The sequence below is a fragment of the Canis lupus genome, chromosome 2 (assembly GCF_048164855.1).
Source record: "Canis lupus baileyi chromosome 2, mCanLup2.hap1, whole genome shotgun sequence".
Taxonomy (NCBI): domain Eukaryota; kingdom Metazoa; phylum Chordata; class Mammalia; order Carnivora; family Canidae; genus Canis; species Canis lupus.
In genome coordinates, this window is record NC_132839.1 from 42,539,219 (window position 1) to 42,561,802 (window position 22,584).

General features: G+C 35.0%; 1 protein-coding gene across 44 annotated transcripts in view; it reads right to left on the bottom strand.

Annotated features, from left to right (window-relative positions):
- MEF2A (myocyte enhancer factor 2A) overlaps positions 1 to 22,584 on the bottom strand; it is a 191,268-nt gene that overhangs the window by 92,750 nt on the left and 75,934 nt on the right. For 38 of the 44 annotated variants that reach the window (XR_012016859.1, XR_012016858.1, XM_072797121.1 and 35 more), the window contains one exon: positions 148 to 351. Coding sequence is in view for 33 of the 44 variants with exons in the window: in XM_072797121.1 (XP_072653222.1) it covers positions 148 to 351 (204 nt within the window). In the remaining 11 variants the exon portion in view is untranslated. Of the gene's footprint in view, positions 1 to 147; positions 352 to 2,820; positions 2,889 to 22,584 lie in introns of all 44 variants that reach the window. The other 6 variants (XM_072797129.1, XM_072797104.1, XM_072797111.1 and 3 more) reach the window with 1 other exon arrangement.

Here is a 22,584-nt window from a genome sequence, read left to right on the forward strand (position 1 = left end):
ATTAGATCATCCCAAGAAATAATTCGGAGGAAAAAATATATATATAATTGATTTATAATTTGGATGTGAAAAGCAATGATAGTTAAAGTTATTAAATGGAAGATTAATTATATCTTCAATTCAGGCATTTCTAGATATATGTGTTACCTCAACAATATCCGAGTTGGTTCTGCTTTCATGAGGTTCATTATATTCTGTATACTTGAGAAGAACTTTGTCCATGTCAGTGCTGGCATACTGAAACAGTTTGTTAGAGCTGTTGAAAATGATGAGTGCTATTTCACAGTCACAGAGCACACTAAGTTCATAGGCTTTCTTCATTAATCCAAACTTTCTCTTTGTAAAAGTGACCTAGACAATCGAAGAAAAAAAGGTACATTTTTAGCAAAAGTATTAGTAGTACTTGAATACAGGGTACCTAAAGAGGAGTCTTATTTTAATACTGAGTCAGATTCCAAAGCTGAAAAAGCCTCCTAGCCTCATGCTCCACACGAGCCTCTTATTCCCCGCTCTGCCGCAAGACTACCGTCCTAAGTTTAACTTGTAACTCCTGACAGAGCAGGTTTCCCTTTATCCCTGGCTGCCAGTGTGCTGCAGAAGGCAAAGAACCATAGAATGACACAGTTGACCACTGGCCCTTTACCATCCAGTTTAAAATTCACAGTCTAGGGTCAACAAATTCCCCCAATGTCTAAATTCTTCTTTGAATATTTCTTCCAGTTTCTTTTTTTTTTTCTTCCAGTTTCTAACTGGAACTTGTCACCTCAAGTCCTCTCAGAGATCAATTTTTGTTGGTTTAAAACATTAAAACGCTCAAAGCCTGAAATTAAGTCCTTTTTGCTCCTTGTTCTATCTTACAAGTTATTCTTCCTTCCTTTCCCTTCAAAAACCCCAGGTATCACCAAATAATTCTCCTTTTGATGAGCACCAAGTGACCGTCATGTACTGATAACTTTCATCTGATACTTTTCTTTCTAGCCCTGCTCTTACCTCTAGTGACTTCAGTATCTGTGTAAAAAAAAAAAAAAAAAGAAATTGCAACATCTCCCAACCTCCAAATGATCCGCTTCCACCACATGACAAGCTCCCACCTATTGTCATACCTTTAACTATACCATCATCAAGAACCACACACATCACCTCCCAAATCTCAATTTCATGTATTCCATTTTGCCTCCTATCTAGCTCTATTTTGTATTATCTCCCCAGAAATTCAGAAATTTTTTAACCATTATCCAATCCTCCAATCCATTTACCTCACCACTTTGTTACTGTCTGTTCTCATGTCCTTTCTTCCCTCAGTAGGGTGATGTGCCCCTTCAAATCACTAGGTTTTTATCCTTTGGAAAACCAGCTGATATTATTGAAACATAAATTGTATAAGTAGAAATTCAGAGCTTTTCACTGCACTGAAAGTAATATCCAAATTCATTAAGCAAACAAATTATCTGGCCTCAAACTCTCTATCTGAAGTTATTTCCCAAATCTCTGATATGTGTGTACATATGTACATGTGTATGTCTTCCTTAACCACCAGCTACTTTCCTCCTTAGGAACTTTGCTATTTTCCCTCCCTGTGGAACACTCTCTACTACCTGTGCCTAATGGTTCCTTTCCTTACCTTGTGAAAATAAATCTATCATTATTTAATCTTTCAAGACAACCCTTACAATACAAATAATTTTATATAAATGCATATACACACACACACACAAATGGAATAGTGTTTTATGCTTGCCTCCCTACTTTCCCTTGCACCAACATAAAGCCCCTTAACCAGTGTTGTTTTTTTAAAGATTTTATTTATCATAAGACAGAGAGAGAGAGAGAGAGAGAAAGAGAGAAAGAGAGACATAGAGAGAGGAAGAGAGGCAAAGTCATCGGCAGAGGGAGAAGCAGGTTCCATGCAGGGAGCTCAACGTAGGATTTGATCCCAGGACTCAGGGATAATGCTCTGAGCCAAAGGCTAACGCTCAATTGCTGAGCCACCCAGGCGTCCCTTAACCAGTGTTTTCAACTTAGTATTTTTCATACCACTGTTTTGTGCAAGACCATATAACCATATTCACACATACACGTATACATACACAAGGGATTTTGTTAGCATTTGACAAAACCGGACTCTATCGATAGGCTTTATTTTACTCATTTAACCACATCAGTTTTAGGCAAAAAAACCCACAAATTTTATTTTTGCTGTCATTTTACTGTCATTTTATTGTCATTTTACTCCAGCACTACAATCGTTATAAAGATGGGGGTGGGGGAGCTAAAAAAGCCTAACCTAAAAAACTCATTACCTCTATAAATTGAGACAAATTTGCTTGATCCTAACTAGTTTTTTTTTAGATTTTGTTATCAAATCTGGGACTCACATAATTCTGAGTTTAAGGTTGGACTGCAGCATCTCTAAAAAGACTGTCTGTATTTAAGATCCCAAGTGCCTGCAAAGATTTTCACATGATCTATATTTAGGCATATCTTTATTGTTGAATTTTTTTTAATTCAACAGTTATAAACATTACTCAGTGTTCATCAACATAGGTGTACTCTCAATCCCATTTATCTATTTCTCATATCCTCCCACCCATCTTACCTCCCTTCTGGCAACCAGCAGTTTGTTCTCTGTATTTAAGTCTTTTCATCTTTTTCATTTGTTTTGTTTCTTAAATTCCACAAGTGAAATCATATTGTATTTGTGCTTCTCTGTCTTATTTCAATTAGCATTTTACCCTCTAGGTCCATTCATGTTGTAAAATGGAATGATCACATTCTTTTTTATGGCTGAGTAATATTCCATTGCATATATATATACAATACCTTCTTTATCCACTCATCAGTCAATGGACACTTGGGTTGCTTCCTTATCTTGGTTATTATAAATAATGCTGCAATAAACATAGGGATACATAAATTTTTGTGGATTAGTGATTTTGTTTTCCTTAGGTAAATACCCAGTGGTGTGATTCCTGGATCAAAGGATAGTTCATTTTTAACTTTTTGAGAAGCTTACAGTTTTCCATAGTGGCTGTTCCAATTTGCATCCCCACCAACAGTACATGAGGGTTCCTTTTTCTCCACCACCTCACTAACTCTTGTTATTGCTTGTCTTTTTGATTCTAGCCATTCTAAGGTGATCGCTCATTGTGGTTTTGATTTGCATTACCCTGATGATTAGTGATGGTAAGTATCTTTTTATGTGTCTGCTGGCCACCTGTAGGTTTTCTTTGGAAAAATATCTCTTCAGGTCCTTGGCCCATTTTTTAATCGAATTGCTTGTTTTTTTAGTATTGATTTATATAACCCTTTTTATATATTTTGGATATGAATCCCTCATTGGATATATCATTTGTAAATATCTTCTACCATTCAATGTGCTGCCTTGTAGTTTTATTGATGAGTTCCTTTGCTATACAAAAGCTTTTTATTTTGACGTAGTCCCAATACTTTAGTTTTACTTTTGTTTCCCTTGCCTTAGGAGACATCTAGAAAATTGTTTCTACAACTGATTTCCAAGAAATTATGCCTATGTTTTCTTTTAGGAATTTTATGGTTTTGAGTCTCACATTTAGATATTTAGTTCATTGAGAGTTTACTTTTGTGTATGCTTTAAGACAGTGGCCTAGTTTCATTCTTTTTCAGGTCCAGGTCCAGTTTTCCTAGTATGATCTATGGAATAGACTGTCTTCTCCCCATTGTATATTCTTATTTCTTTATTGGAGATTGACCATATATGCACAGGTTTCCTTCTGAGCTCCCTATTTTGTTCTGTTGATCTATATGCCTATTTTAGTACCAATACCACACTGTTTTTTTTTATTACTACAGCTTTGTTGTATATCTTGAAATCTACCACTGAGATCTCTCCAGCTTTGCTGTTTTTTTTTTTAAGATTGCTTTGACTATGTGGAATCTTTTGCGGTTCCATACAAATTTCAAGATTATTTGTTTGGTCTGTGAAAAATGTTATCGGTATTTTGAAAGGGATTGCATTAAATGTCGAGATTGCTTTCAGTAGTGTGGACATTTGAACAATTTTTGTCATCCATGAACATGAAATATTTTTACATTTGTTTGTGTCATCTTTAATTTCTTTCATCAATGTTTTATGGGTTTCAGAGTATACAGGTCTTTCACTTCCTTGGTTGAGTTTATTCTTAGGTATTTATTTTTGGTATAATTTTAAGTGGGACTATACTCCTAATTTCTCTTTCTGCTACTTCATTATTAATGTATACCAATACAACAGATTTCTATAGATTAATCGTGTACCCTAGGACTTGACTGAAATCATTTATCAGTTTTAGTATTTTTTTTTTAGTGGAGTCTTTAGGGTTTTTCTACATATAGTACCCCATGTCATCTCCAAATAGTAACAGCTTTACTTCCTTACCAATTTAGATGCCTTTTGAATAAAAGTGGTGAGAATGGACATCCCTGTCTTGTTCCAGGTCTTAGAGAAAAAGCTCTCTGTTTTTCGCCATTAAGTATGAGATTAGGTATGAGTTTTTCATATACTGCCCTTATTATGTTGAAGTATGTTCCCCCAGGCCTAGTTTCTTGTGAGTTTTTTATCATGAATGGATGTTGTATTTTGTCAAATGCTTTTTCCCCATCTATTGAGATAATCATATAGTTTTTAGCATTCTCATTAATAAATCACATTAATTGATTTGTGAATATTGACCCACCCAAACTACTCTTGCATTCCTGGAATAAATCCCATTTGATCATAGGAAATGACTTTTTAAAATGTACTACTGGATTTGGTTTGCTAATGTTTTTTTGTTGAGGATTTTTTCATCTATGTCCATTCTGAGATACTGGCATGAAATTTTTCTTTTTTGGTAGTATCTTTACTTGGTTTTGGTATCAGGGTAATGCTGGCTTCACAGCATGGAATCCTTCCTTCCTCTTTTACTTTTTGAAACACTATGGAAACAAAAAGTATTAACTCTTCGTTAAATGTTTGGTAGAACTCACCTGTGAAGCCATCTGGTCTTATATTTTTGTTTGTTGGGAGTTTTTGATTACTGATTTAATTTCATTGCTAATAATCAGTCTGTTCAATTTTTTTTTAAATTTCTTCCTGTTCCAGCTTGGGTAGGTTATATGTTTCCAGATATATAGAAATATAACCATTTATTCTAGGTTGTCCAATTTGTTGGCGTATCATTTTTCATAAATATGAGAATATTTTGTATTGTATTTTTGAGGTGTCAGTTGTTATTTCTCCTTCATTTCTGATTTCATTTATCTGAGTTTTCTTTCTTTCTTTCTTTCTTTCTTTCTTTCTTTCTTTCTTTCTTTCTTTCTTTTTTTTTGATGAGTCTAGCTAAAGGTTGATCAATTTTGTATCTTTTCAAAGAACTAGTTTCTGGTTTCATTAATCTTTTCCAATTTTAGTCTCCATTTCATTTCTTTCTGCTCTATATTATTTCCTTTCTTCTACTGGCTTTGGGCTTTGTTCTTTTTAAGCTCCTTTAGGGATAAGGTTAGGTTATTTGACATTCTTCTTGTTTCTTCAGATAGTTCTGTATTGCTATAAACTTCACTCTTAGAACAGCTTTTGCTGTATCCCAAAGATTTTGGACCACTGTGATTCCATTTTCATTATCTCCATATATTTTTTTCATTTACTCTTTGATTTCTTGGTTGACCCATTCATTGTTTAGTAGCATCTTAGACTCCATGTTATTTGTGTGACAAACTGAAAATCAACAACTCTTCTTAGATCCCTCACAGAATTGAGGTCAAAGAGCAATTTCTGCTCCCCAATTTGGATACAGACAAGCAGATACAAAAAATCATAAATTAGCAGAAACCTTCACAAAAAGTACAGCAGGGTAGGAAAACCTGAACTGTAATTGAGGAATTCCTCGAAGCTCAGAATAGACAATATAAAAGTTAAACACTCCACCGGGGGGTTAGGGGGGCAGGTGCCCAGGCTTAAAGCTGCATGCATACACTTTTGAGTTTTATGCCCATCAGGTTCTCACAGTAAAGATCAGAGAAAAATCCCCTTGTGCTTCTAGCAGGGCAAGTGGAAAAAGTAGCCATTCTGAAATATGTCAGAACATCCTGTTCTTCATAAGGCCTGCCTTTAAGACAAACTATTTTACCAGAGCCTAACTTAGAGGTATTTTTTTTATTTTTATTTTTTAATTTATTTATGATAGTCACACACAGAGAGAGAGAGAGAGGCAGGAACACAGGCAGAGGGAGAAGCAGGCTCCATGCACCGGGAGCCCGACATGGGATTCGATCCCGGGTCTCCAGGATCGCGCCCTGGGCCAAAGGCAGGCACCAAACCGCTGCGCCACCCAGGGTTCCCTAACTTAGAGGTATTAAAAGAGCCCAACTGACCTGGGGAGAAAGAAATATCCAACACCAGTTCCCTCCAGCCTTTAACATGGGCAAAGGGAAATATTCAACTTTAAACCCCTCTATCCATTTTGTCCCACCTACAGATGGGGGGGCAGGGACTGAGAAACACATAAAGTTCACAGTGCAAAGGCACAGGTTCACTAAAAGACCGAGAAACTAATCACAGGACTACAAAACACTTTCCCTCTCCCCATACCTTACTACTTCATTATCAAAGACCTTTTTTTGGCCTTTTTTATCCAGTACATCATGTCTTGCTTCAACAAAAAATTACAAGGTATACTTCATGGCAAAAAAATACATTTTGTCTGAAGAGGCAAGGGAAGCATCAGAAGCACTCAGATATAGCAAAAATGCTGAAATTATCAGACCACCAATACAAAATAACTCTGATTAACATGCTAAGGGGGTCTAATGGAAAAAGCCGACAACATGCAAGAACGTGGATAATGTAATTAGAAAGATGGAAATTCTAAAATTTTTTTTTAAATGTTGATGACAAGAAAGGGAGACAGAACATAAAGACTCCTAACTCTGGGAAACGAACTAGGGGTGATGGAAGGGGAGGAGGGCGGGGGGTGGGGGTGAATGGGTGATGGGCACTGAGGGGGGCACTTGATGGGATGAGCACTGGGTGTTAGTCTGTATGTTGGTAAATTGAACACCAATAAAAAGTAAATTTATTATTAAAAAAATAAAATAAAATAAATGTTGATGACAAAAAAAAAAAAATAGAAATGAAGGAAGTTTTTAATGCACTCATTAGCAGGCTGGAAACTGATATGGAACTCTAAGCTTGAGGACAAGTCTATAGAAACTTCCAAAACTGAAAATCAAAGAGACCAGAGACTAAAAAAAAATAGAACAGGATATCCAAGAACTGTGGGACAACTAAAAAAGTATAATATACGTAATAACATGGATACCAGAAGGAAATAAAATGAAAGTTAAGAAACACATGGAGCAATAGCATCTGAGAATTTCCCTCAAATTAATGTCAGACAGTAAACCACAGATCCAAGAAAAAACGCAACAACCGCTGACCAAAAAACCCCCACAACAAACAAAAAACCTAGAAAAAAAACAAAAAAACTATATCTAAGTATATTATATATAAGCTAATAGAAAGTAAAAAATAAAAAATCTTGAAAGTCAGAGGAAAAAACACCTTATATACAGAAGCACAAATAAAAGAATTATATCCAATCTCTCCTCAGAAGCAATATAAGGAATAATATAGTAGAGTGATATATATAGTAGTAAGAGGAGAAAACCCACCAATCCAAAATTCTGTATCTTGAGAAATTATACTTTAAAAATACTTTCTCAGACAAACAAAATTGAGGGAATTCATGGTATGTAGATGTGACTTGTAAGAAATGTTAAAAGAAATTCTTCAAAAAGAAGGAAATTCTAATAGATCAGAAACTCAAATCTACATAAAGAGAATGAATAAGGGAAGATAAATTAAAATCTTCTATTTTTTAAATTCTTACCTAATAGATGACAGTTCATTCAAAATAGTATTAGCAACAAAATATTAGATGATTATAGTAGAATTACAGCAATGACAAAAGGAATGGAAGAGAGGAATTATGAAGACTTGTTATTATAAGGTAGTTTTACTACCTGTGAAGCTATAACTGCAGTGTTATTTGAAAGATTTGGATTCATTGCAAATTTATATTGCAAACTCTAAGGTAATCACTAAAAAAATAAAATACAAAGAGAAGTATAACTGACTTGCTAAGAAAGGAAAGAAAATAGAACCACATAAAATATTCAACTGAAACCACAGAACACAGAAAAAGACTAAACAAAAATAGGAACAAAGAACTAGGGCAACTAAGAGAACACAAATATGGTAGCTATTACTCTATCACCAATCACTTTAGAAGTCAACAGTCTAAATACCTCAATTAAAAAACTGATTGTTAATGTATCAAAAACAATACTCAATTATATGCTGTTTACAAAAAAAAAAACCTCACTTCTGGGACAGCTGAGTGGCTCAGTGGCTGAGCGTGTCTTCTGCTCCGGGCATGATCCTGGGGTCCTGGGATTGATCCACATCAGGCTCCCCGCAGAGAGCCTGCTTCTCCCTCTGCCCATGTCTCTGCCTCTGTGTGTCTCTCATGAATAAATAAATAAAATCTTAAAAAAAACAAACAAACCCACTTTCAATAAAAGACACATAGAACAATAAAAGACACATAGAACAATAAAAGTAAAGGAGAGAAAAATAATACTTTGCTAGCATCAATCAAAACTAACACAGCTACATTAATTTCCAGCAGGGCAGACCTCAGAGCAAGGAAAAATATCACAAAGAGGGGCATTACACAATGATAAAGGAGTCAATTCTCCAGAAGACATAACAATCCTTAAAGCATATGAACCTAACAACAAAGCATAATATGTGAGGCAAACTGACAAAACTTCAAGGAAATATAGAGAAATTTACTACTATAGGAAGAAACTTCAACATAAGACATGTAGATATTAAATGTGTTTGATGTTACCAAAGAGAAGAAAACAGACATTTTACCTAAATTTAGTGAGAAGTATTAAATTAAACTACATTTTGTTTACTACATTTCTATCAGAAATGCTGAATATCAGTTCCAACAGGAAGAAAAGCAGTAAGGGCATAACTAAACTCAACAGAATCATTAAGCAACTGAATATAATTGACAGTCACTTCATCCAAAAACAGAAGAATACTCATTACTGTCAAGCTCACATGGGAATATTCGCTAAGATAGACCACATTCTGGACTATAAAACACCTTGACAAAGTTGTAAGACTAGAAATCACATAACACAGGTTCTCAGATGATGATAAATGAAATAAATCAGTAACAGAAAGCTGACTGGAAAATCCCCAAATCCTTAAACAGCATACTTCTAAATAACACCTGCATCAAAGAAGAGATCTCAAGAGAAATTAAAAACTATTTTGAACTAAATGAAAATAAAAATACAACTCAAGTTTTGAGATGCAGTGAAAACAATGCTTAGAGGAAAATTAGTATTAGGTGCATAAACTGTGAAAGAAAGATCTAAAATCAATAATCTAAGCTACTACCTTAAGAAATTAGAAGAACAAATTAAATCCAAAGAAAGCAGACAAAATAGTAAGAATTAGAGCAGAAATCAATTAAATAGAAAATAAGAAATCAATTGGGGAAAACCCACAAGACCAAATACTGACTCTGGGGGAAAAAATAAATAAATTGATAAACCTCTAGCCAGGTTAAATAAGGAAAAGAGAAAAGACACAAATTATTAATATTAAAAATGAAAGAAGTGATACAACAACTCAATCCCAACTACGGATCCCACTGACACTAAAAAAGATTAATAGAGGAATAATATGAATAACTCCATGCTTACAAATTTGATAAATTAAACAGATCAATTCCTTGAAAGACACAAACTGCCAAAAGTCACACAAGAAGAAATGGATACAAGCCTATTCAGACCCTCTATTATGGAATCAGTAGTGGACAACTTTTGAAAATAGCACCAAGCCCAGACGGATTCACTGGCGATTTCTATCAAACATTTAAGGAATTATACCAACACTTTACAATCTCTTCTGGAAGACAGAAGCAGAGGCAATACTTCCTAACTTATTCTGTAAGGCCAAGACAACCTTAAATATCAAAACCAGACAGACATTACAAAAAGATAAAACTACAGGCCAACACTTCTTATAAACATAGATGTAAAAATACTCAACAGTATTTAAAAGAATCCAACAATATATAAGAAATATGTATACCATCACCAAGTGGGATTATGCCCAAGTATGCATGGCTGTATCAACATTTAAAAACGATTCAATCTAAAAATGGGCAAAAAAGGGTGCCTGGGTGGTTCAGTTGGTTAAGCATCTGATCTTGATTTCAGCTCAGGCCATGATCTCAGGGTTGTGAGATCAAGCCCCATGTATGGCTCTGCACTGGGCATGGAGCCTGCTTAAGATTCGTTCTCTCCCTTTCCCCTCCGCCACCCCCTTCCCTCTCTAAAAATAAAAATAAAAATGGGAAAAAGATGTGAATAGATAGCTCAACGAAAAGGATTATACAGATGGTATAAAAGCATATGAAAAGACACTCAACATCACATGGCATTAAGGAATTGCAAATTTAACAATGAGATACTACAACATGCCTTACTAAAATGGCAAAAATGAAAAACACCAAGAATACTAAATTCTGGCAAAAAATGTGGAAAAACACAAGAACACTCATTCATTGATGGTGGGAATACAAAACAGTACAGCCACTTTGGAAGACAGAATGTCAGTTTTTTATAAAACTCAATATACTCTTACCATATACCCAACAATCCCACTCTGGTATTTACCCAAATGAGTTGAAAATTTCTGCCTTCATGAAAACCTGCACATGGATATTGACAGTAACTTTATTCATAAATGCCAAAAGGTAGAAGCAACCAAGATTTCCTTAAGTAGGTGAATAAACAAACTGTATATCCAGACAATGGAATATTATTCAACTCTAATAAGAAATGAGCTATCAAGCCATGAAATGACAGCTGGGAACGTTATATGTATTATTACTAATAGAAGAAAACAATTTGAAAACACTAATTACTATATGAACTATATAAAATTCTGGAAAAGGCAAAACTGTGATCAATAAAGAGACAAGTGGTTTCAGAGGTTAGCAGGAAGGAGGATTCTTTAGGGCAGTGAAACTACATTATACATTCAAAACCCCAAGGACTGCATAACACTGAGAGTGAACCCTAAAGTAAACCATGGACCTTGGACAGTAATACGTCAATATAGCTTTGACAATTTTAAAAAATGTACAACACTCTGATGTGAGATGCTGGTAGTGGGGGAACTGCATTTTGTGGGAGCACAGAGTGTAAGTGAACTTTCTACTTTCTGCTTGATTTTGTGTGAATCTGAAACTGCTCTAAAAATAAAGTCTATTTATAAAATGGGTAAAAAAAAGAGAATAAAGTCCACAAGTATACCATTAAATAGTCTTTAGAATTGTGAAACAATGTTAATTGCAGTATTTTCTCTTTTTACCATCAGCTATGATATGTTTTCCCTTCCATGAACTTTGTCTAATCACTGATTTAAACTGAACATTAATCATTACAATAGCTACTGAAGAAGCTGAGGATCTCTAATACGATTCAAAATAATTGTTTCTGGGGATCCTTGGGTGGCTCAGCGGTTTAGCGCCTGCCTTTGGCCCAGGGCACGATCCTGGAGTCCCGGGATCGAGTCCCGCGTTGGGCTCCCGGCATGGAGCCTGCTTCTCCCTCCTCCTGTGTCTCTGCCTCTCTCTATCACAAATAGATAGATAGATAGATAGATAGATAGATAGATAGATAGATAGATAGACAGATAAATAGATAAACAAACAAATCTTTAAAAAAATAATAATTGTTTACAAAGTTTTTTCACATGCATAAAATTAAGTGACTGTACTATTATATTACAGATATAACCTATACGTGTAAAAGAGAAGCAACAATGAAAATGCATTTCGCTGTACAAATGAAAGATGTTCCTTATTTCTTAGTAAATTTCATTTCCTATGTAGTATAATAAAATTAAAATGTAGTATAATTTAATAGTTTTCATTCTATTTACACACAATGTCTATTTTCTTCCTTTGGTAACATCAAATGCATTTAATATCTACAGGTCTTAGCACTTAACTATTTATTATCATAATTTTATAGAGCTCTATCTCCTTAAATTCTTAAAACGTTGTAATGCCTTTATATTTCTCAGTATAAAGAGTACAAAGTGCTAAATATCATATGACCATAGAAATATCCTATTTGCTAGTGAACTAAGTAAAAGTATGGTTGAGAGAAAAGTTTTTTTTTTTTTTTTAATTTAAACTTTCGTTTGACTGGAAAAATTATTAGGCGAAAACAATCCAGCCTGCTTATGGTACTTATTTATATAAAAGTTGGCCACACATCCAAAATACTTTTTATGAAGTATTTTTGAATACTGGCCTATGTTTGGTATTTTCAAGTTCTCAATATGAAAAACAAATTACAAGTAAAAAAAATATGTACATCTATTGAAATGTTTGTTTTTACAAATAGATTTTGGAAGCAAACAAAAAGGAAACGGAATTCAAGGGGGTGAAAACAGGAGGAAGAATGAAAAGATATTGATTACAGTTTAAGGTAAAACCATTCTGCCCAGAATATTAGATTGTAACAAAGTAACAAGATACAAAGGAAGAAAATAAGCCTTTGGAGTCTACATTTTGCCTCTACCTTAGCATTTACAATTAGAAATTTTTGGTTGTCATACAGATATTTTCCTTCTAGACATCAGTTTTCTAAGATATCCAAAAGTGAGTATCAGTCAGAGTCTAATTAGTATACACTATTAGTAATGTTGCAATACAGCTACATTTCAGCTCATAAATTTCATGTGAAGCAGATAACATAACTTACAATTAGGCTAGAGAAGACTGACTACATTAATTACAATTCAATATTCAATTTACTATCTCAAGACAAATACTATATTAAAGCTGAAGATTTCAAAACATTAAAATGACATAAATTTATTTTTAACCTCAACAGAAATCATATTTATTTTCAATTCAAAATGGAAGAATGAAGCCATGTTTACTCCTTTTTAAAGTCACTAAAACATGAATGAACCAATGACCATGGGTTTTCTTCAAGGGAAAAAAAAGGCCTCTAAAACATAAGTTTTCCTCTGCCAAATTTGGGTTTCATCTGGAGAAATTTAAATACAAATGAGATTCTTCACAAAAGTGGCAATGTCACAGCCTGTAAAGGTTTAGAAAAAGATCCTTTGATTAGTGCTGTAAGATTCAAAAGTGTGGGAAGGCCATGAAAGAAGTGAGGAAGAAAAACTTGTAGCAATCCTGTTTTAAATGCAGAATAGGAAGGGATATAAAACAAAACAAAACAAAACATAAAAGGGAATTTTAAAGAAAAGCTTCTTAGGGCGCTTAGGTCACTCAGTGAGTTTAAGTGTCTGACTTCAGCTCAGGTCATGATCTCAGGGTCCTGGGATTGAGCCCATGTAGCGTGAGGCTCCACATTCAGTGGGGAGTCGGCTTATCCCTCTGCCCCTCCCACTGGCTCACACTCTTGAGCACTCTCTCTCTCTAAACAAAATCTTTTTAAAAAGCCGCTTTTGTTAACTTGTACCTAACATCACTGCCAAAGATACAATATAATGACCTAAAAAATGAGCTAGTATCACTCAGAAAAGAACCAGGAAAAAGAGAAATCATAACAAGGATTAAAGCCACAATAAGGAAATTCAAAGAATAAAAATTAAAATGAATGAAGATGTTGGGTATAGTCAATAGACACCAAGTATACTAAAAAAGCACGGAACAATTGGAAATAAAAAAAATATTTGTTTAAACATAAAACAATGTCAGAGAAATTTCTGCCTGTGCTCTTTTTTGGAATTTTTATGGTTTCAGGTCTTATATGTAGGTCCTTAATCCATTTTGAGTTTATTTTTGTGTATACTCTAAGGAAGTCCAGTTTCATTTTTTTACATGTAGCTTTTCTGACACTGGTCATAGCAATATCCCTTCAGATATGCCTTTTGAGGCAAAAGATACAAAAATTTTTAAAAAAACATAACTAAACAATTGTGATTACATCAAAATAAAAAGCTTCTGCACAGCAAAGGAAACAGCTGACAAAACTAAAAGACAACCTACTAAATGGGAGAAGATATTTGCAAACGACATATCTAATAAGGGGTTAGTATCCTAAGTATATAAAGAACTTATGCCACTCAACATTCAAAAAACAAATAATCGAATTAAAAAATAGGCAGAAGATATGAACAGCCATTTTCTCTAAAGAACACATTTGGATGGCCAACAGACACATGAAAAGATGCTCAACATCACTCATCATGGAAATGCAAATCAAAACTGCAATAAGATAATCACCCACCTGTCAGAATGTTTAAAATAAAAAATGCAAGAAACAGTAAGCATTGGTGAAGATGTGGAAAAAAGGAACCCTTTGTGCATGCATTCTTGGTGGGAATGCAAACTGGTACAGCCACTGTGGAAGACAGTATGGAGGTTCCTCAAAAAACAAAATAGAACTACCCTATGATCCAGTAATCACACTACTGGGTATTTACCCAAAGAATACAAAACACTAATTTGAACGGATATATGCACCCCTATGTTTACTGCAGCATTATTCACAGATTATGAGGGCAGCCCAAGTGTCTGTGAATTGAAGAATGGATAAAGAAGATGTGGTATATATAAATAACGGAATATTATTCGGCCATAAAAAAAGAATGGAATCTTGCCATTTGCAACAACATGGATGGATCTAGAGAGTACACTGCTAAACAAAATAAGCCAGTCAGGCAAAGACAAATACCATATGATTTCACTCACAAGTGGAATTTAAGAAACAAAACAAATGAATAAAGAAAAAAATGAAAGACAAATCAAAAACAGACTAAGTTAGAGAACACAGACGGTTACCAGAGAGGAGGTAGGGTAGAGGGTTGGGTAAAATAGGTGAAGAGAAATTAATAGTACACTTATCTTGATGAGTACTGAGTAATATATGGGACTCTGAACCACTAGATAGTACATCTGAAACGAACATAACATGTTAACTGCAATGGAATTAAAATTAAAAAAAGAGAAAGTATAGCCATACCAAATTTAAAAATTAAAAAAAAAAATAAAACAATATTAAGCCACAAACTTTCCAAACACATGCAAAAATGATAAGAAATCAAATGCAATGGCATATTCTGGTTCAGTTATTGAATGTCAAGTCACTTGTTAGGAAAAGAGAAAAATATACTCAGTATGAGGCTGGCAAACTTAAAGCCAGAATGCCTTGAAAAAAATCTCTGCAATGTTCTAGGGAAAAGGAATGGGGTCCTAGAATGTTATACCAAGCCAAGTCATACTTCAAGTATAAAGTAATGAACATTTTCAAACATAAAAATACTAAGGAAATATAGCACCCACAAGCCCTTCTTGGAAGAAAAACAAAATAAAACACTTGCTGAAAAAAATCTAGTCATCTAAGTAAAATATAAATTGAAAAACACTGGGACTTTTTTCAGTCTTGTTTAATGCTGCATTCTCAGCTTCTAAAATGCCACATGGCACTGAGTGGTGCTAAAATATTCTCTGAATTAATTCATAAACCAGAAAACAGATTAAAACAACAAAAGAGTACAAAAGCCACAGTAAAGAACCACTGATAATCAATGAATCCTTTCAATTTAGAACTATGATTAAGTAATTGTGGAAATTAGGATTAAAGGACAGAATACAACTACCAATTTTAATAATATTAAAAAATAGCAAATTGGGATTTCTAACAAGATGTTGACAAAGGATCTACCTCCCTCAAAATTAAACCAGTTGTGGGGCACCTGAGTGGCTCAGTTGGTTAAGCATCTGCCTTCGGCTCAGGTTGTGATCTCAGGGTCCTGGGATCGAGGCCCACCTGAGGCCCTCCCTCAGCAGGGAGCCTACTTCTTCCTTTCCCTTTGCCTCTCCCTCTGCTCGTGCCTGCTCTCTCTCTCTCTCTCTCTCAAATAAATAAAATCTTAAAAATTAACCCAGTGGAACTAAAAGTATTATGGGTCCTAAGGAATAGTGGAGAAAAGTGTGAGAAACTCCACATTATGCTGGAATATGGACTTGTATACAACAGGACTGTTGTATGTGGAGGCCTGTAGCCTGAAAAAGAAACCACTAGCAGGGCCATGAGAAGATAAATTTTAAAAAGAGCATTTTCAGGAGTGCCTCGTTTGGTTAAGCATCCGACTCTAGATCTCAACTCAGGTCTCAACTTCAGGGTCATGAAATCAAGCCCTACATTGGGCTCCATACTATGCATGGAAGCCAACTTTAAAAATAAACACAACAAAAGAAAAAGAGCAGTATCAGTTCAGTTTATGCCTCTCATCTTCTACCAGCCACCTCATAACAGGGATTGACAGCAATGCTGGTACAAACAAATGTCCTCCAAAATAACATCAGAGCATCACAGAAGCACTAGTTGGGATGGGAGTCAAAAAAAACATGGATAGGGAAATGAGAACCAACGTGAAGATGAATTGGACTTACAGAGCAGAACACACCTTTTGTATTTTCCCCCTGGTGGCTTTACTTTAGTGCTGTAAAAATCTAACTATATATGTAAAACTTGGGTGTGAAAATGTCCAACAGGAAACACGATTTTTTTCCTTTTTTCCATTATTTTATTTTATTTCCTATTTTCCATTATTCCATTATGGACCTGTGTGAATTTCTCTTTGGGAGACATGAATAGGATTTTATGGGAATATTTTGCTGTTGTTCTTTCTCAACATTCATTTTTTAAAAAATATTTTACCTCTGGCATTGGCTTCCCAACCATTCTTAATCAAAACCTCCAAGGTTGGGGCACCCAGGTGGCTCAGTCAGTTGAACATCTATCTGACTCTTGGTTTCAGCTCAGGTCCTAATCTCATGGTTTGTGAGATTGAGCCCCACATCCAGCTCCTCACTCAGAGGGGAGTCTGCTTCAAAGATTCTCTCCCTCTGCCCCTCTCCCAACTCATGCCCCCACCCCAAACTAAATAAATCCTAAAAAAAAAAAAAAAAAAATTAAAAGCCTTAAAAAAAAATCTTAAAAAAAAAAAAAGAGGTTGATAGATATCCATTAGAGAAAGTATCTTCTTCCAACATTCTTTTCCTTGGGGGATTCTATGTAAAGCTGCAATCTGAGGAGTTAAGGATATAAGGAATGATATGATTGTGACATTTTTGATGCTTGTGGCCCTCAAGTTGAAATGAATAAGATGGTATAAAATAGTTCAAATATACAAACAATAACAAAGAATAAAATCCAAGTAAACTGTCAAGAGTTATCAGACTAGACTTTAAAAATTAAAATCCAGCCATATGCTATTTATAAAACATAAACATAAGAACATAGTAAGGTTGAAAGTAAATGCAGAGAGCTAGACCTACTGAGAAAACACTAGATGAGAGAAAGGTATGGCTAAGTTAATGTAAAATAAAGTAGACTTAAAATAAGCATGTCTCACTGAAAATAGAGAAGATTGGGACGCCTGGGTGGTTCAGTGGTTGAGCATCTGCCTTCAGCTCAGGGCGTGATCCCGGAGTCCCAGGATCGAGTCCCACATTAGGCTCTTTGCAAAAGGGAGACTGCATCTCCCTCTGCCTATGTCTGCCTCTCCCTGTGTGTCTCTCATGAATAAATTAAGTTTAAAATAAAAAAGAATAGAGAAGATCGATATTGAAAAATTCACAAAAAAGGTAAAATAATTCAAAATATGTATGAGCCTAATTGAGATGTAGTCCCAAAATATATAAAACATTATGTATTGAACTAATAAAATGTAGAAAGAAATTGACAAATCTTCCAGGTAAGATGAAGTAACTGGTAGAAGACCAAACAACCCACTGAGATCAACCAGAAAACAGAACAAAATACAACAACTGGAAAGCTGCTGAAGAAAGAATTTAAGTTGTCAAGATTCTAGAGGGGTGAGAACCTGACAGATGTGAAATGGTGCTCTGCAGCTGCTTTTCCCCGGCAGCCCTTTACAGATTCTGGATACAGGAAGATTAAGGATCTAACCTCTGTTTGGACAGTGGGTTGCTACTGATAGAGAGCTTTCACCCTAGAAGTTGAAAACAGAAAATCCAGGGGTCAATAAACTAGTGAGAAGGGAGGAGTTGCAACAGAGGTGGTCATTCTGAGACTGAATGAGGTAGGAAGTTAAAAGAAAAGCAAAAGCCTCAGAAAAGCAAAGTAGAGTTTTCTGTAATCTTCCTGAGAAAACAAGAAATTTAAGAAATACTCCATGGACTGGGCCCCAAGAACAGACTGGGATCAATGCCAAAATCTTTGAAAGGCTACTCCTAAAAGTAGCCTCCTTGAAGGGCAACCAAAACCTTCATCAAAACTACAACCTAGCCTCAACTCAGGTCAATCCCTAGCTGGCCTAAGATATTCAGTAGGAATGGTAATTTCAATGGTAAGAGAAAGGAGTAAACCATTTCTGCAGGAAAGTACCATAATATGGAACATCTATGGTAACTTTCATATACAATATCTGATGGCTCATAAAAAACCACAAGACATGTCAAAAGGAATGACCATATAATTGAAAATGAAGAGAAAAAAGGGATCAGATATGAACCTACAGGTAATTAAACATAGGGGTTAGCAGACAAAAACTCCATGATTACTACTTTCAAAAAAATAGTGGAAAGTATGGAGAAAATATGTGGAAAAAAAGGGCAATTTCACCAGAGAAGTGAAATCTATAAAAAGAAATTCTATAGTTGAAAATATACCAGAAATTAGTAAATTACTAGGTATTTTAAAAGCTAATTTTTAAAAACCAGAAATAAGTTTACTAGAACACAGAAAACATTACTAGAAAACAGATCACCCACCATAAAACATTCAAATGGGAAAACAGAGAAAAAAAAATTAAAGAAGAAAACAGCGTAAGAAATATATGAGACGTACTCAAAAGGACTAAGTTACATGTAATTGGAATCCCAGAGGAGAAATGAATGAGCATAAACAATCTCTGAAGACATCATAATAAAAAAATTTACTAATGAAAAACTAAAAAACTTAAAAATAACGGGGAGACGGTATATTATCTTCAAAAAAGGGCAAAGAAATACTGAAAGCTGGTCTCTCCAAAGATAAAAGTGACAGATGTTGGAAGAAAATGGTTTCAAAGTATTAAGAGACTATTAACTGTCAATCTAGAATTCTATAACTAGTGAAAACAGCTTTCAGGGCACCTGGGTGGCTCAGTTAGGCGTCTCACTTCAGCTCAGGTCATGATCCCAGGGTCCTGGGATCAAGCCCTGCATGAGGCCTTCTGCTCAATGAGGAGTTGGCTTCTCCCTCTCCCTCTATCCCCCCACCACCCTACTCATGTTCACTGGCTCTTTCTCACTCAAATAAATAAAATCTTTTTAAAAAGAAAAGAAAACAGCTTTCCAGAGATGTCTGGGTGGCTGTCAGTTAAACATCTGACTTTGGCTCAGGTCATGATCTCAGGGTCCTGGGATGGTGCCGAGTCAGGTTCCATGCTTCAGGAGGGAGTCTGCTTCTTGCCTTTTCCCTCTATCCATCCCCTCACTCACGCATATGCTCTCTCTCCCAAATAAATAAAATATTAAAAAAAAAAAAGTTTTCAGAATGAAGATAATACAACTCCATAAAAAACAAAATTGGGCAAGGAATTGGAATAGACAGACATTTCTCTAAAGAAGAAAACAAATGTCTAACAAACATGAAAATATGTTCAGCACAGTCATCAGAGAGCTGCAAATCAAAACTGTAAGATACCAGTTCACACCCACCTGGATGACTATAATCAAAAAGGTAAACATAACAAGTGTTGGCAGGCAAGGGTGTGGGAAAACTGGAATATACTGCTGATGGAAAGCAAAATGACACAGACAACTTTGTCTGGTAGTTTCTCAAAATGTTAAACTTTAGACTTACCATATGACCCAGCAATTCCACACCTAGGTAAAAATCCAAGAAAAATGAAAATATATATTTACACAAAAACGTGTACATGAATGCACATAGCATTATTCATAACAGCCAGCAAGTGGAAACAACCAAATGTTCATCAATTGATGAATAAACAAAATGTAGTATATTCATTGACTATTCAGTCAAAATAAAGAATGAAGTACTAATATACTCTACAACATAAATGAACCATAAAAACACTATGTTATACAAAAAAAGACAATCACAAAAGACCCATAGTATATGATTTGACTTATATGAAATATCCTAAATAAGCAAACTTATAAAAATAGAATAGGTTATTAGTGACTTCCTAAGGCTAGACATATATGGAGGAAGGGGAATGGAGAGTGACTGCTAATAACTATAAGGTTTCTTTTAGGGGTGATAAGGATCTTCTGGAAAGAGGTGCCTGGGTGGCTCAGTCAGTTAAGTATCTGGCTCTTGGTTTCTGCTCAGGTCATGACATGATCTTATGGGTCCTGGGACTGAGCCCTCTGCTTAGCGCAGAGTCTGCTTCAGATTCTTCCTCCCTCTCCTTCACGCCCACTGCTCCTCCCCACTCACATGTATGCATGCTCTCTCAAACTTTTTAAAAAGTGTTCTAGAAGAAAATGGTGATGTTTGCACAACTCTGTGACTATACTAAAAAAAAAAAAAAAAAAACACTAAAGTGTACATTTTCTTTTTAAATGGTGAATGTAAGAGATGTGAATTTTAATGTCAATACAGCAGTTTTTAAAAACAGTGATGAAATAAAAACATATTCAGATAAAGATCATCAAAGACTTGCACTAAAAGAAATAAGAAAGGGAGTTCTTTAGGAAGAAAGAAACTAATCCCAGATAGAAACATAAAGGGATGCCTGGGTGGGCTCAGCAGTTGAGCATCTACCTTCAGTTCAGGGTGTGATCCTAGGATCTGGGATCAAGTCCCACATTAGGCTCCTTACAGGGCACCTGCTTCTCCCTCTGCCTATGTCTCTGTTTCTCATAAATAAATAAATAAAATATTAAAAAAAAAAGAAACATAAAGGAAGAAAGTAGTGAAAAGTGAGGCAGATCAGTGTGTATTTATGTGTGTATATATGAATACTGACTGTATAAAACTTTGAGTTTTAATTAATTTATCACACTAAAATGCTTGGTAACAGGAACACAATAAGCAGGAAGTATAAACAGAACCAAGTATGCTATAAGGATCTAAAATCAGGGAAGAGGTAAAAGAAGTAATGTGTGTTATTACCAGCTATATTGAAATAAGTCAAGAATACATGCTTTAATTTCCAGGACAAGCCACTAAAAGAAAGGCAAAAAAACATGCGTTGAAGAAAATTACTAGAAAAGAATAAAAAATGTAAATAAAAAAGTTGGCCAATGAGGAAGAAAAAGGAACCTAAAAAAAAAAAAAAAAAAAAAATATATATATATATACACACACACGCGATTAAATTTAAGATACTGTTTTTCCCTAAAGATTTGAGAGAAAAAGAGCACAAGTGGGGGTGTGGCAGAAGCAGTGAGAATCCTTTAGCCAACTTCCCACTAAGAGGAAAGCCAACAACAATGTGGGGCTCAACCCCAGGACTCTAGGATCATGACCTGAGCTAAAATTAAGAGTGGCTACTTAACTGACACTGAGCCACCCTGGTGCCCCAAAATACTCTTCTTAAAAAGACTACGATTATATAATGGGATAGAGTTCAAATCTTAGAAGAAATTTGCCCTAAATATAAGGATAATGAAAAGCTGAAGAGGATACAAGATATAACAAGCAAATACTAAGCATAAGAAAGCTAATATAAGGTATACTAATATAAAACACCTTGAAGGCAAACAGTAGTAGCTGTAATAAAAAAAGATATTTCCTAATGCTGAAGATGTCAATCCATCCAGAAGATATGAACGAGCTTAAATTTATATTCAACTCATAACATAGCTCCAAAATGCATAAAGTAAAACCTGAAACTCAAAGAGAAATAGACATGTCCATAATCTTACAAAGACCTCAACACAGCCCAACAACATCTATCAGTAGTTGACAGGACAAGCAGCCAAATAATCAGAAAGGTACAGTCCTTCTGTAGGCCTAAGAAACACAATTAAGATACCTAATATAGGGAACCCTGGGTGACGCAGTGGTTTAGCGCCTGCCTTTGGCCCAGGGCGTGATCCTGGAGACCCGGGATCGAATCCCATATCGGGCTCCCGGTGCATGGAGCCTGCTTCTCCCTCTGCCTATGTCTCTGCCTCTCTCTCTCTGTGACTATCATAAATAAATAAAAAATTAAAAAAAAAAGATACCTAATATAATTTTCTCTTCTGTGGCCCTGCTCCTCACATAAGCACACTACAGTAACCAAAAACAACAACATGGTCTTTCAAGGCCAAATAAAACACCTACCAAAACTGACCAAAAGCCTGGATCCTAAAACAAGCCTCAACATATTTCAAACAACCTCAATCATTTGGAGCACATTCTCTAAACATACCAGAATTAAGCTAAATATCAGTAACAAAAAGCTTAAAAATCTCTAATTTCTTAGAGATTTTACAATACATTTCCAAATAATTCATGCATTAAAAAAAGAAA